General features: G+C 41.1%; 2 protein-coding genes across 4 annotated transcripts in view; one reads left to right on the top strand and one right to left on the bottom strand.

The window, feature by feature from the left end:
• The first annotated feature begins 71 nt into the window (after positions 1 to 71).
• Positions 72 to 9,416, top strand: CGAS (cyclic GMP-AMP synthase). Of its 3 annotated transcripts, none has more exons than XM_072855293.1 (5): positions 73 to 1,130; positions 2,053 to 2,275; positions 3,041 to 3,304; positions 4,674 to 4,776; positions 5,905 to 9,415. In XM_072855293.1, the coding sequence occupies exons 1-5, from the start codon at positions 474 to 476 to the stop codon at positions 6,245 to 6,247; spliced, it is 1,590 nt and encodes a 529-aa protein (XP_072711394.1). In that variant the 5' UTR covers positions 73 to 473; the 3' UTR covers positions 6,248 to 9,415. The 3 variants fall into 3 exon arrangements, with proteins under 3 accessions (XP_072711396.1, XP_072711394.1, XP_072711395.1); XM_072855294.1 differs by having other exon boundaries at positions 77 to 1,130; positions 3,059 to 3,304; positions 5,905 to 9,413; XM_072855295.1 differs by lacking the exon at positions 3,041 to 3,304 and having other exon boundaries at positions 72 to 1,130; positions 5,905 to 9,416.
• DDX43 (DEAD-box helicase 43) overlaps positions 8,486 to 13,084 on the bottom strand; it is a 20,327-nt gene continuing 15,728 nt past the window's right edge. Inside the window, 3 exon segments of the mRNA XM_072855292.1 lie at positions 8,486 to 8,578; positions 8,923 to 9,057; positions 12,466 to 12,595. Coding sequence (XP_072711393.1) covers positions 8,950 to 9,057; positions 12,466 to 12,595 — 238 coding nt within the window. The 3' untranslated portion in view covers positions 8,486 to 8,578; positions 8,923 to 8,949.

The raw sequence follows: 13,084 nt of genomic DNA, 5'->3' as shown, positions 1-13,084 counted from the left end.
GGACCGGGGGGGCGGGACCGGGGGGGCGGGCGCGCCGCCGCGCCACGTCCGCTCGGGGGCGGGAAAGGCGGGGCCGTTGGCGCCTGAGGCGCGGCAGCCGCGGGGCCGGGTGCCTCTCCGCGGCCGCCCGTTCCCCCGCTCCGTGAGGAGCAGCCCCGGCGAGCGGCGTCTGCCGCCGGGGGCCTGACCAACCGCTCTGGCGGTAGCGAGCGGCTGGTGAGGCCGGGCGGTTGCCGGTGCTCGCGTGCCCTCGCTTCGCGGGTAGGCGGGGCCGCCCGGGAGCGGGAAAACGCTGCCAGGGGATTGGTGGGAGGCGGACGGCTGCGCCTGCGGGATGGCCCGGCTCAGCTCAGCCCAGCTGCCACAGCTTTCCCGCGCCAGGGCTGCCGGGCGGAGCCAGGCAGGGCCGGGCAGCACACGGGAGTGCGGGCGGCTCGGCCCCGCGGTCGGCAGGGGTTTCGTTTTCTCGGTGGATGCGTGGTGCCTGGAAGAGGAACTTGCCTGACGCGAGAGGCGGGAACCCCCCTTCCGCGGGGCCACGCTCGCCGTCCCGCGGGCGCGGAGAGGGAGCGGAGGCCATGGACGGCGCCGGCGGCAGAGGGGAGCGGGGCAGGCGGGGGGCGCCACCCGCAGCCTCGCGGGGCCGGGGGGCGGCGAGGGGCGCAGCCCGCAGCTCCGTGCGGGGCGGCGGCGCAGGCGTCAGCCCGGGCGACGCCGGGACCCTCCGGGCGCCGCGGAGGGACGCATCCACCGCCCGGCGCGGCCGCCCGGAGCGGCGAGCCTCCGCCGTTAGGGACGCGGCGGCGGGCGGCGGAGAGGCGCCCGCCGCTCCTCGGAGCAGGGCACCGGCCGGCAGAGCCCCCGCGGCGCAGAGGCGAGCGGAGGTGCCCGACGGGGCGGTCGGGGCGGTCGCGGCCCCCGCGGCCATCCGCCGCGCCCCGTCGGCAGCGAGCGCCCTGCGCCTCCGGGGGGTGCTGTCGCGGCTCACCCTGGGCCGCCAGGACGTGTCCGAGGCGTCGGGGCTGGTGAACCAGGTCGTGTCGCAGCTGATCCAGGCCATCCGGAGCAAGGATGGCAGCTTCGAGTCCATCGAGTGGCTGGGCGCCGGCAGCTACTACGAGCACGTCAAGGTGGGTGCGGGGCTGCGGCCGTCCCGGCGCCGGCCCGCCCGGGCGTCCGACGGGCGGGACGCACCCCAGGTGCCGGGCCGGGCTCCGGGCTGGTGCCGCGGCGCAGCCAGGGGGAAACGGGCGGCGGCTGCAGGTGGAGCCCCGGAGCCCGGCAAGCGGAGGGCGCGTCGGGCGGCTCGCACAAGCGGGCTTCGCCCTGCTCCTGCCGCTTGAGAACGGCTGTAAGCTGGCCCATCCCGACGAGAAAGACTTTAAGGATTACTACGTTAATTAACAACAATTAATTATAAACCAGCTAACTTACCGAAAGTTGAATGTATGTGCATTTAGTAAGAGACGCTGCCTGAACGGGACTCGCTTTAAAGCCGCAGCAAGCCCCTGCCCTTGCCCAGCACGCAGGTAAGGCCAGTGTAACCGCAGGACGAGTCGGGTCCAGCTCTGCATGAAAGGCTGCGTGCCGATGTTTAGTTTGTCGTTTTAGTTTATAGTTTTTTCAAAAAGCAGGAGAAATAGCAATACCTTTTCTCTGGTTCCAGCTCAACCTGAAACGAAGTCAAACACAGGGACACTTTTTTTTTTTTAACCCAGCTTTGGGCATAGCAATGCAATTTTTCCCCCTCACAGCTGATTCCTATGTGCAAAAGGATGACTAAGACCAGCGGTTATGCATTAAGAATCTTAGAACTCTCTTAATAATTTTTAAGTTGGAAAGCTGGGAAATGAACTCCTATCAGTAAATTGCTCTTCTCCAGTCGAATGCACAGCAATCTTGTAATACAAATCCACAAAAATAAGCTCATATTTCACACCAGACATGAAAAGTAGACCAAGGCAGTTGTAGATAAAACCACAGCTGGTAGAAAAGCCTAAAAAGAATAAAACCTAAGTTGCACATCGACTATTGTATTCTTGTACTTTGCAGATATCTGAGCCAAATGAGTTTGACATCATGCTTATAATGCCCGTTACAAGACTTCAGCTGGATGAGTGTGATGACACTGGAGCCTATTATTATCTAACACTCAAAAGAAATCCAAAAGAAAAGCATTTGTTCAAGTTTTTAGATGAAGATGGGAAATTATCAGCCCTTAAAATGCTTCAAGCACTAAGACAAATTATTAAGCAAGAAGTAAAAAACATTACAAGTAAGTACCAAGAGAACAAGCTTTACCTAGGAGTGCTAAAAATCACACTGTGCATGTGTATTGCCCTGTTGTTAATAAAATGTGATTCCCCCCACCTGTTAACTGTCTCTTCGTGGCTATAACTGTAACCCCTCCTCTCCCCAGTATCTCAAGTTTGCTCTTGTGCTAAGAATCACCACAAATACATCAGAGCTAATCATATTACATGAGTAACCCGTTGCTCTACTATGCAATCCTCTTTCCATATGAAAATAATGAATGTTAAGGGTTCTGTTGCATGCTTGATACTTCCTACGTGACCTATATATTTTTAATCTATCTGCCACGTACAAAGAGCTGTTTGCTGAACTGATAGCAAAAGGAAGAGCTTGCTTTTATACATTAGCTAATATTTTATATTGATCTATATAGAAAACATATCCCCTTCTAGGGTGCTTTTTCTCCAAAGCCTTCAGAAACATTGTGCCCAAATCTCTTCAGTCTCAGTGTTTTCAACAGTGAAGCTGTTCATTGGAAAACATTACTGTATTTCTGATGCTGTAGACATAGTAAATCAAGCCAACACAGCAGTTCAAGAAGAATGTTCCTTATTTCACAGAACTCGACGGGCCTTATTAATGTTTCTTTTTTTAAATCCATATCCTGTAGCATAAAGAGCCAGTGACTGAACCCAGAATTTCTTTTTATTGATTATAAATTCCCCTTAAGTAAAACTCGTTCTTAAAAAAAAAAAAGAGTTTAATATATATATATATAAAAAATCAGTTTCTTCTTTGTTACTAGATGTGGAAGTAACTGTGAAAAGGAAAAAGCCTCGAAGCCCTGCAATAACTCTTCAGATCAAAAATCCTTCAGCCGAAATATCAGTGGACATCATCTTGACTCTGGAAGTTCAGCAGAGCTGGCCGCCCAGCACACAGGATGGTCTCAAAATTGAACAGTGGCTGGGAAGAAAAGTCAGGCGAGAGTTCAGAAATAAATCACTTTACTTAGTAGCCAAAGAAAACAAAAAAGAAAAGGTTCTAAGAGGTACCTCAAATACAGACAATAATCTAAGTTATGAATTATCTTCTCTACAACTTGATCACTTAGAATTGCTAAAAAAAAGGGTATCTAGATTCTGTTCAGTATTCTCCCTTTGAGGTACAGATCTTTATCTTATCCTGGGTATATCCAGATCAAAGACAATTGAAATCCCTCTTTAAAACATCAGATTTGTGACACTGCTTGTCCTGTACTAAAATCTAAAGACGAAACTGCTCTGCCAGGCTGTATACTAACCATTCCGAAAAGCATTATACTAAATCTACTAAGTCAGACACATGAATATGGACGTTTCCTGTGCTAGTGCTGTATTTAACAGCAACATCCACTCCTTTGCTTTGTAAGAAAAAAAAAAAGTAAATTAAAAGGAGATTTCTAAAAGGGCAGGAAACATCCCTGTAAGTGGGACTGTACACACAAGTTACATACTTCTGCAGGAAGTAAACTGTGTACTTTTCTAGCAAGATACATTATTTCTCATTGAACTCTGGTATAGCTACAACATTGGTTTTTTTCCTCCAGACCACTGTCACACCAAGCCTACATTAATTTGCAGAAACATCTCAAGTTGTCATTGCATTATGAGAACCAACAATTTCAGCAAAGAGTTCAGGCAATTTTTTTTTTTTTTAAATTGGCATGCCCATCTTAACACTGCCAAATAAATCACTACTGCTCTACTGGGCTATATCTTCCTGTGAAAATGAAATGCAAAGAGTAACTGAACCAAACAGGCAATGTCAGGTTATGTAAGGAAGACAAAAATGATTGCTGGCATTTTAAAAACAGGGGGGTTAATCTATGCTAATCATAGTTTTCAGAAACATTACCAGAAGAACAAAAATAAATGCTTTAGAACAGTCACCTTACCTGAGACAAACTCACAAGCATATTACTTGCACAAAGAAATTGAAACCAATAGCAAAGATTTTTATTCAAAACCAGAATGGTTACGCAGTAAGGCTAATAATACAGAACAGAAATTCAAAGGATTCAAAGTAGATTTCTATGAGTAGTGTAATTCCACAAATCATGTTCAACAAATGCAGGAAAGTTCAGAATTAAGCTTAATTTTAAAGTAAATCCAAACATCCTCAAGAATGTAGTTAATTGTTTGGATGCTTTAACTATGTCCTATATTCCTAACATTCTAATTGTCTTTGTGTGGAGCAGCTGGGGAATTAAGGAGGAATTAACTAATTGTAGTCACTGAGTTATGATTTTTTTTTTAAAGTGCAAAGAAATTGCTGATATTTAAAATTAAGTCAATTATAAAGTGTCTTTTTTTTTCCTAGTTACAGACACCAGTAAGTAGTGCTGTGTAACAATTTAACAATCTTGTACTCAACTTTAGGAAACACCTGGCGACTCTCTTTCTCACATATTGAGAAGGCCATGATGAACAACCACGGCAGCTCAAAGACATGTTGTGAATCTGATGGACCAAAGTGCTGTAGGTTAGTATTTCATATGAATATTTTACTTTAAGCCTGTTTGAACCAGTCTAGCACTGTTTCAGGTTAACATTTAAGAATTTGATCTAAGACTAATTACTTATAATAGGGAGCAAGAATAAGGCTTTTAGGCATCATTGTTCTACAGCAGTACAACATTGCATGTACTCACTGAACATCTGACTTGCATTTACTCAACGAGAAGCAGAAACAAATCACATTGCAGGTTTACACTCCAGACTTGGCTAAGAAAGCAAGAAGAGGTGACTTGTTAAATAATCTTTCCCAAACTCAGTCCTGTTTAAAAGAACCAGCTTAAAAGTCTGATGACTCAGCTTTCTGAGCTTTGGGAACAAAATTACACTTCATACCAAGGCAATTTCTAAACTGATGGTGAGAAAAGAACTGCTGAATGGGATCAAGATGAATAAATATGATTTTTCACTCCAGTAAAAACTGGTTTCCACGTTTCTTCAAAGAGAAAGAACAAAACCCACGAGGTACAGAACCTCCTTAATGGCAAACCAACTTCTTAGTTTACTTAATTACATCTTAAACTGAATCAAGAAAGTCACAACAGAACTAATGCATAATTCTTTGCTTTTGCTTTACGAATACTATCAGACATGCTATGCCCCTACCTAGCAGCGTATTGAACTATGTACACCTCTTCCCCTCGTGGCGTGCCGCAGGAAGGTAGTGGCATTTCCTTCAGTGTAAATCCAAGCCAAAAGGGCAGCTTTAATCTGAAGCAGTGGTCCAAGCTGATGTTATACCGGTAGCATCTGCAGCTGGGAGACTGCACTGTATAAGCATGCTGCTGACCAACACTCTGTATTTCTGTGTTGCTGTGGCTACCAGTGAAAGTGGTGCAAGCACAAAAACTATTGCTTAAAGTAGAAATCCTTCATTGCTCAAATCTGACTTCATATGCAGTAGTTCAAGGATTATCCAGCCTACTGCTGCACTTATTTTCAAATTTTATTCAAAGCATTATTGAAAATGTTATTATTCTATTAGAGTAAGAACATTTTTATTGCTTTCATGAATAATGTGTATTTAAATATCTAAAATACATATTTAGAACCGACTATGCAGAAAGCACCTAATAAATTCTTATTTGTTTAACAGGAAAGGTTGTCTTAAGCTACTGAAGTATCTCCTTGAGCAACTTAAAATGAAACATACAAAACAGTTGGAAACATTCTGTTCATATCATGTCAAAACTGCTTTTTTTCACTCATGTGTCATGTGGCCAAATGACACAGACTGGCATTTGGGAGACCTGGATCATTGCTTTCAGAGATATCTGGGCTATTTTCTGGATTGCCTGCAAAAGTCTCAGCTGCCACACTTTTTTATTCCCCAATACAACTTGCTCAGCGTGGAAGATAAAGCGAGCAGCGATTTCCTTTCAAGACAAATAAAGCATCAATTGAACAACAGATTCCCAATATTTCATGAGATACCTTAAAAACATTGTTTACAATAACTATCTAATCATGTAGATTTGCATATTTAAAACCAGAAGTTATTCACCTTAAGTTACTCCTCAGCAGTCTGACACTACAAAAAACGGAAACAAAATCAGTATCACCAAGAGAAAATTGCGTATTGCAGTCACGCTGCTAGCTGTAACCCTTCAAAAGAAATAGAATATTTTAAGCAATATTTATCTTTCCTATCCAAATGTAGATGTCACCTGCAAATATCTTCAAGGTATAGAAGAATTTGCAATAGTTAATTTCCTACATGTAATTTTGTTGTGGTTTAGCTTCAGTCAGCAACTAAGCAGCACACAGCTGCTCACTCACCCTCACCCCCCGGTGGGATGCGGGAGAGAATCGGAAGAACAAAAGTAAGAAAACTTGTGGGTTGAGATAAAGACAGTTTAATAATTGGGAAAAATAAAAAATATAAATAATAAAAAATTGTTATGAAAAGGAAAACAATAAGAGGGAGAGAGGAACAAAACCCAGGGAAAAAAAACCACCAAACAAAACAACCAACCAAGTGGTACAACCGCTCACCACCTGCCGACCAACCTCCAGCTAGTCCTCGAACAGCAACTGCTGTCCCCCCCAGCCAACTCTGCCCAGTTTCTATACTGAGCATGATGTCATATGGTATGGAATAGCCCTTTGGCCAGTTGGGGTCAGCTGTCCTGGCTGTGCCCCCTCCCAGCTTCTTGTGCATCTGGCAGAGCAGGGGAAGCTGAAAAGTCCTTGACTAGTGTAAGCACTGCTTAGCTACAACTAAAACATCAGTGTGTTATCAACATTATTCTCATCCTAAATCCAAAACACAGCACTATACCAGCTACTAGGAAGAAACTTAACTCTATCCCAGCCAAAACCAGGACAAATTTATCCGATTCCAAATATAAAGGCATCGATGACTGGGTAAAGTGAAAAATGACAATTTTATTTAAAATGAAAATCCACTGCTGAATATCCAAAATACACTCTTGCTTTCAAAAGAAAAAAAGTCGCTGGAGTTACTTTGACATAAACCAGAAGAACTTCTCCAGATCAGCTGGGTGGATGAAGACCTTTTGCAGAGGACGATCACTAGCAACAGTGAGCAGAGAGAGAATATGGTATCAAAACAATATAGAATATGGTATCAAAACAATATGAAGTTCCCAAAGTGCCTTTTCCGAGTCTTCAGAATTGCTTTGGAAATTAGTCTTTTCACCGGACTTTGGATGGGAAGTGATCACTAGCTGATGTGCTGCAACAGAGTAAAAGTTACTGTGCCAATAAGCATTTGGGTGACAAATCTTGTCGAAAGAAATGTGAGGAAGAGTCTCCACGTGAAAGGTTATCAAAACCAAAATGCAGCACGAATCTGACATTCTCAGAATCAGAATTCAGCTCAATTTTTCTTATGTTGAAGAGTATGTGTATTAGGAAAAAATAATAATTATAATATTTCTTATTACTAAAATTATGCAGGTGACATACACAGCATTTGGGAACTGCTGTGCTGTAAGTAAATACATCTTTTGCTTTTTCTTAAAGAAGCCATGGAAAATCCATATTTTTAGCCTACTTTTTGAAGGCAAAATAACCTACTGACTTAAATAATGCCCAGATTTCACCTCAACTATGAACAAATAAAAAAAGGGAAGACCAGAAGAACATTTAGAAAATAATTTTACTAAAATATTCTCATCTCACTAGATTCAGTTTATTAGTTTTTCATTTACTCATATGACACGAGTAAACACAAGTTCAGACCAAGCATCACATGAAGGAATAGCTCCTTCCCATATAACTTCCGAAGAGTGAAAACATACCCCATTACTATTAGCAGTCTGTGTGACAGAACCTGACATCCAAATGTAAAATTTGAATCAACTTTATCTGAAAGAAATAAAAGCTGACCTTCAAATGTATTTTTTCTTCATGACTTTGTTAACATTACTCTAGTAAACTCTCTTTTTCTTCCTTAAGCTAGAAAATTACATCCATGAGAACAAAAGTAGAAGCTGTTTTTCTTCCAGGTAGCCACGAACACATACGTCGTCTTGTTATACGTCGTCCATTAGGAGGAAATGCAGACTTCTCTCAAAAAAGCTTGAGACACAACTCTTAAAAATGACTAAAAAAATCCCAACAAAAACCAAAACAAAACTACTTGCTTCAGCAAACATCAGTTACTGCAAACAGAGCAGTTTTCAAATAACTAAGTTATCCTTGGAAATACTTCTGCGTGCCACTGGCAGATGTGGTATATCAATGCAGTACAGTATTTTGAAGCCACACTGACAAACATTGCTTACATTCACTAATCCAGTTCTCTGAAAATAAAAGGAAAAATTATTTTTTACATTCTTATATATTAATAGTGCATTTAACTAAAAAAGAAACCAACCACACAACCAGAAAAACACCAAACCAGTAGATAATGGCTTTAGAAGTTACGCACATCACACGAAAAAATAATGAAATTAATTTTTAAGTGAAAAGTGTCCAAGCACAAAACTAGATTTATTTCTAGATGAAGTTAATCCACTTTTATTTTCTAAGCCATTTTTTAAAAACACATTTTATTTAAATGGGACAGGTACAGAAAACAATCAACTGAGAAAAGAAACTTCTAAATTCAAACCCACAGATGCTAACACTAACTATAAACACTTACTTTGTTTCAGTAACTTCAAGGGATTAGTTATTTTGAGGGCTTTCTCTGAGGTCTTCGTATATCCTTTTCAATTTCTTTTCTGATTTGAAATTGCTTGTATCTTTCTGCCATTGCAATAAGCTCGTTAGGAACTACCTGATAAGACAGCAGCACAAGAACAAGGTCTGTTTTAAATAAATCTAAACTTTTAGACTCTGCTTTACAAAAATGCTATTGATTTGTGTGTTCCCAAACTTGATTTTGTTATTTATCTGGCTCCTGTCACTTTGCAGATTGTCTTTTCTGTAGAGATGCACAGAGAAATTTTTACATAAAATTATACTGAAATATACTGAAAAATAATCAGCACAGTGTCCCTGGATTTTCAATTATGTATGTATGCTAGTATCACTGTATCTGATGACAACATATAACCAGCTAATTAAAATGTCTGTATTTCAGATAGAAATGTATCTTTCAGTGATAATGAACAGCTGGAAAAAATGTCCAATATCACTAAGAGGTGATACCATACTATATATATTTGCATGTTACACTATTATGATTGATATTAAATTCCTTTTGGAAGTTTTAAGAGCCTCTGAAGAGAAACTTTGGTATTTAAATAAAGCGTTGCCATAGGAAGGGCTCTCACATGGATAAAACAAAGCTAAAAGACAAGAAAAGAAGAGCAGGAGAAAGTGGTCAGTTCTCCCACCACTGGGAGGTCACAAGAGCATCTTACCAAGATCCACAGTGCTTTCCAGCATGTTTGTAATTATGTGGAAAAGGAGGCGAATAGTATCATTAGCACACTTTGTCACCTCAGAGTTACTCACATTTGTAAGGACTGAGGCCAGATGCAAAGAATTACAGACAGACTTTATCAGGTTGAGTGACACTGATCACTGGATGAAAGAAAAAAAACATATACCATTCTTATAGATCATGGAACAAAGGCAGTGTCCAACAAGTAGTCTTAAACCAGATCAGGCATAATGCAGACATTAATGCAATGTTTACTGCAAAAAGCAGTATGGGTGACTGTACTGTCAGAAGAGTTTTTAGATCACTAATCTATCAAAACCAGCCTGCTTCGACAATCTGCTAGTGTGTAGCCGGTAGAAGATACCCAGTCCAGAACAAGTTTCCTGACCAAAGAGTGAAGAGCAAGCTTCTGCAGTGTGTGTCAGCATGGTATTAATGTGATTGCTCAGTCTCTGTGGTTTGTTCCTCCGCGAGTGGCACAAATACAGTGCAACCAGTACAGTACAAACAAATTTAAATACTGGTAAGTCTGCTTAGAAATGCCTAGACCTGGAAATGCTTGAACAGGTGAAGAATGCAGCCAGGACAAAGGGCCTGGTGGAGCAGGAAGGTATATTCCTCCACTTCTAACTTCTTTTGTCAAGCTTTATAATTCAGCAATGCTTGCCATTTGCTATCAGCAACTTTTCTTAAGCTGGCATGAGAGTCAGCTCGCTAGGATATATTTTCTGTGCTGAATTGCTCTTACTGGTATAGAACTGCCCTGGTTATCAGGAGTCCACAGAACAGGATGCCTATGGAACATAGGTTTCCTATGTCTAGGAAACCTATTCTGCCTCAGTTTTAGACATTGTTTAAAAATAAAGCAAAAAATGATGCATCTCTCTAGCTGAAAGTGACTACAGACTTGTATCACTAGTGATAGAAGTAATGAGACAACATTATTATCCACCTGAAACACTATGTAATTTTCTTCCTCAGTATCAGATCAGATCCTCTCCTACAGCATGACACAGAATTTATTCCAATTAAAATTGCAACAATTTCTTGCAAGAGTGGTTTTGGAGCAGGCACAAAGAAGTGGGAAGAAGCCAGGATATGGAACATAAAAATCTCAGTGCGGTAATTTCCAGCATCTAGTGGTTTGTTAAGATTTTTACATGGACAATCTGTGTATCTGGTAAACATATACGCTAGGTATGGTAGTCCAAATGAGGAAACAGAAAAGGATAAAGATGCCATAATTTATATGTAACACTCTTCTTGGTATTGCAGAGAACAGTGTTCTTCCATCTGATTCCCTAATAAATCTGTCCATGCTTCTTAATAAGCTATATATATAAAGATCCCTGCAGCATGATACAGATACCTTTCTGTTGTACCTGTTTTTCTTTAGGGAGATTATCTGTACATTCAAAATCATGCAAAACACATCTGGCTAACAAACACACCCTACTTGTTTTGAAATTGAAGTATTCTGGACATTCAGACCATGTTTTCAGTTGCTCTCCTTCCCTTTTACATGATGCTTTAAAGACTGAAGTAATGATATTTTCATTGTCATGAAGGAAAAAGAAAACCTGGCTGTATGAATACTTCCCTTCTATCAGCTATAACTAAAAGTTTGAGAATAATGTTGTGACTAACAGTTACCCTTGAAAGTAAGGATTCAGAGATGCTCTTTTCTCCTCTGAACTCAGAGACCAGTGCCCAGTTGAACTATCACACATTAAAAAAATTTGGGAACTTCACAGTCTGCAGCAGGAGACAAGGCATGGACGGTAACGGCTGACTCATAATACAGAACAAGGCTCCTCTAAGTTCTATTTAAGTGGCCTCAAAGTATCGTTACTGTTTTCATCTCTTACATTTTCTAAACAACCCCCCCCCCCAAACAACAAAAAACCCCACAAACCCAAACCCCAAACAAATAGCCCCTCCCACCCCCCCAAAACCTGCAACTTTAAGAAGTTATTAGGGGACAACTCGTTTCTTTTTTTTTCTTTTCCTCCCTTAAAGCATCTTACCAGGTTTGCAATAAGTGGCATAACATCTTTCAAAGAAGAGTTGTAAAACAGAAGAGATTTAGGTGAAGCTCTAATTCAGGGTTTAAAGTTTGAGTAAGCGTCCACAGTAACTACCACAGGTCCTAAGTAAAAGCAATTTAGTTTGTACTCAAACTCCCCCCCAGAATTTAACATGTCAACTCAAGTCAGGGCATGAACTGGGGTTTTACTACAAATCAGGCAAAATACTGTTTCTTGTTACAGCAAGAAACAGCAACATAGTTGTCTCTGGCTTCTCAGATATGGTAGCAAGAAAAAAAAAATTCTTTAAAATAAAGAAACAAATCACATTCCAATCCTATTTCCCATGCTATTTACAAACATCTGTAAGAAAGATAGCTTGGAAAAGTACATCCAGATACAATAAACTGATAGATAGTTGAGCTTCTTCTGATATAAATATTGTTAACATTTACACTATTAAACAAGAACATTGGTACATGCGTCCAGAAGTGAAATACAAATGAAATAAAATACTATGAAATAAAATAGATACTATTATTCCTCTGCAGACCTCTATGTGCACGTTAGTTACTTTTTCTTTGGACATGGAAGGCTTTAATTAAAATTCCCGGTTCTTTTCTGGGACTCATCTGTAAGGTAAAATACAGCCAAGGATATCCAGGACAAGAGAGAATTAAGTACGCATTTTTTGCCCAAGACACTACAAGCACTCACCAAGAAAGGTCTAAGTAGGCTTAGACCTTTATAAACTGTTTCAGGTGGTAACTCAGAACCAATATAAATCTTACCCAGTAAGATGTATTCTTACTTGGTTTGCTCTTTCCAGAATTTCAATCAGCTCAGATGCAACCCTCCAATCATTCTTAGTGACAAGCGTTACTGCCTCCCCAGTGCGTCTAAACAAGGAATGAAATAACTGTTGATCTTCAGAACAACTGCTGCTAGGCTCTTCCTACTGAGCTATACAGTAATAAACTGTACTACAGGCAATGTTATTGAACTGGTAGATAAAACTGGCTTGAATATTTACTATACACATGACAGAAAGCAACTTTTCATAAAGATCAGAATATGGCAATTCACCTAAAATGAAGCAAAGGCATAACTAATTTAGACTTTTAGACAATAAGCCTAGCATAAAGACAGCATATTTAAGTATGAAGAGACATACACTCATATCATGATTAAAACAAACACATACACGAGAAAAAAAAAAAAAAAAAATCACACTTGTGCCAACCTGGGAAAGCAGCATTCAAAAGTCCTAACACCAAACTACACCACCATGACGGGCTGAAAACTTTCAATTTATATATGTTTTTTCCCAATGGGCTGCCTAGGAAACTAAACAACTCAGCAGCTCATGAAGAGACAAACAAGGAAGT

The sequence above is a fragment of the Ciconia boyciana genome, chromosome 3 (genome assembly GCF_034638445.1).
Source record: "Ciconia boyciana chromosome 3, ASM3463844v1, whole genome shotgun sequence".
In the NCBI taxonomy this organism is placed as follows: Eukaryota; Metazoa; Chordata; class Aves; order Ciconiiformes; family Ciconiidae; genus Ciconia; species Ciconia boyciana.
Note: the sequence above shows the minus strand (reverse complement) of the source record. Positions and strands in the feature narration are given on the sequence as shown.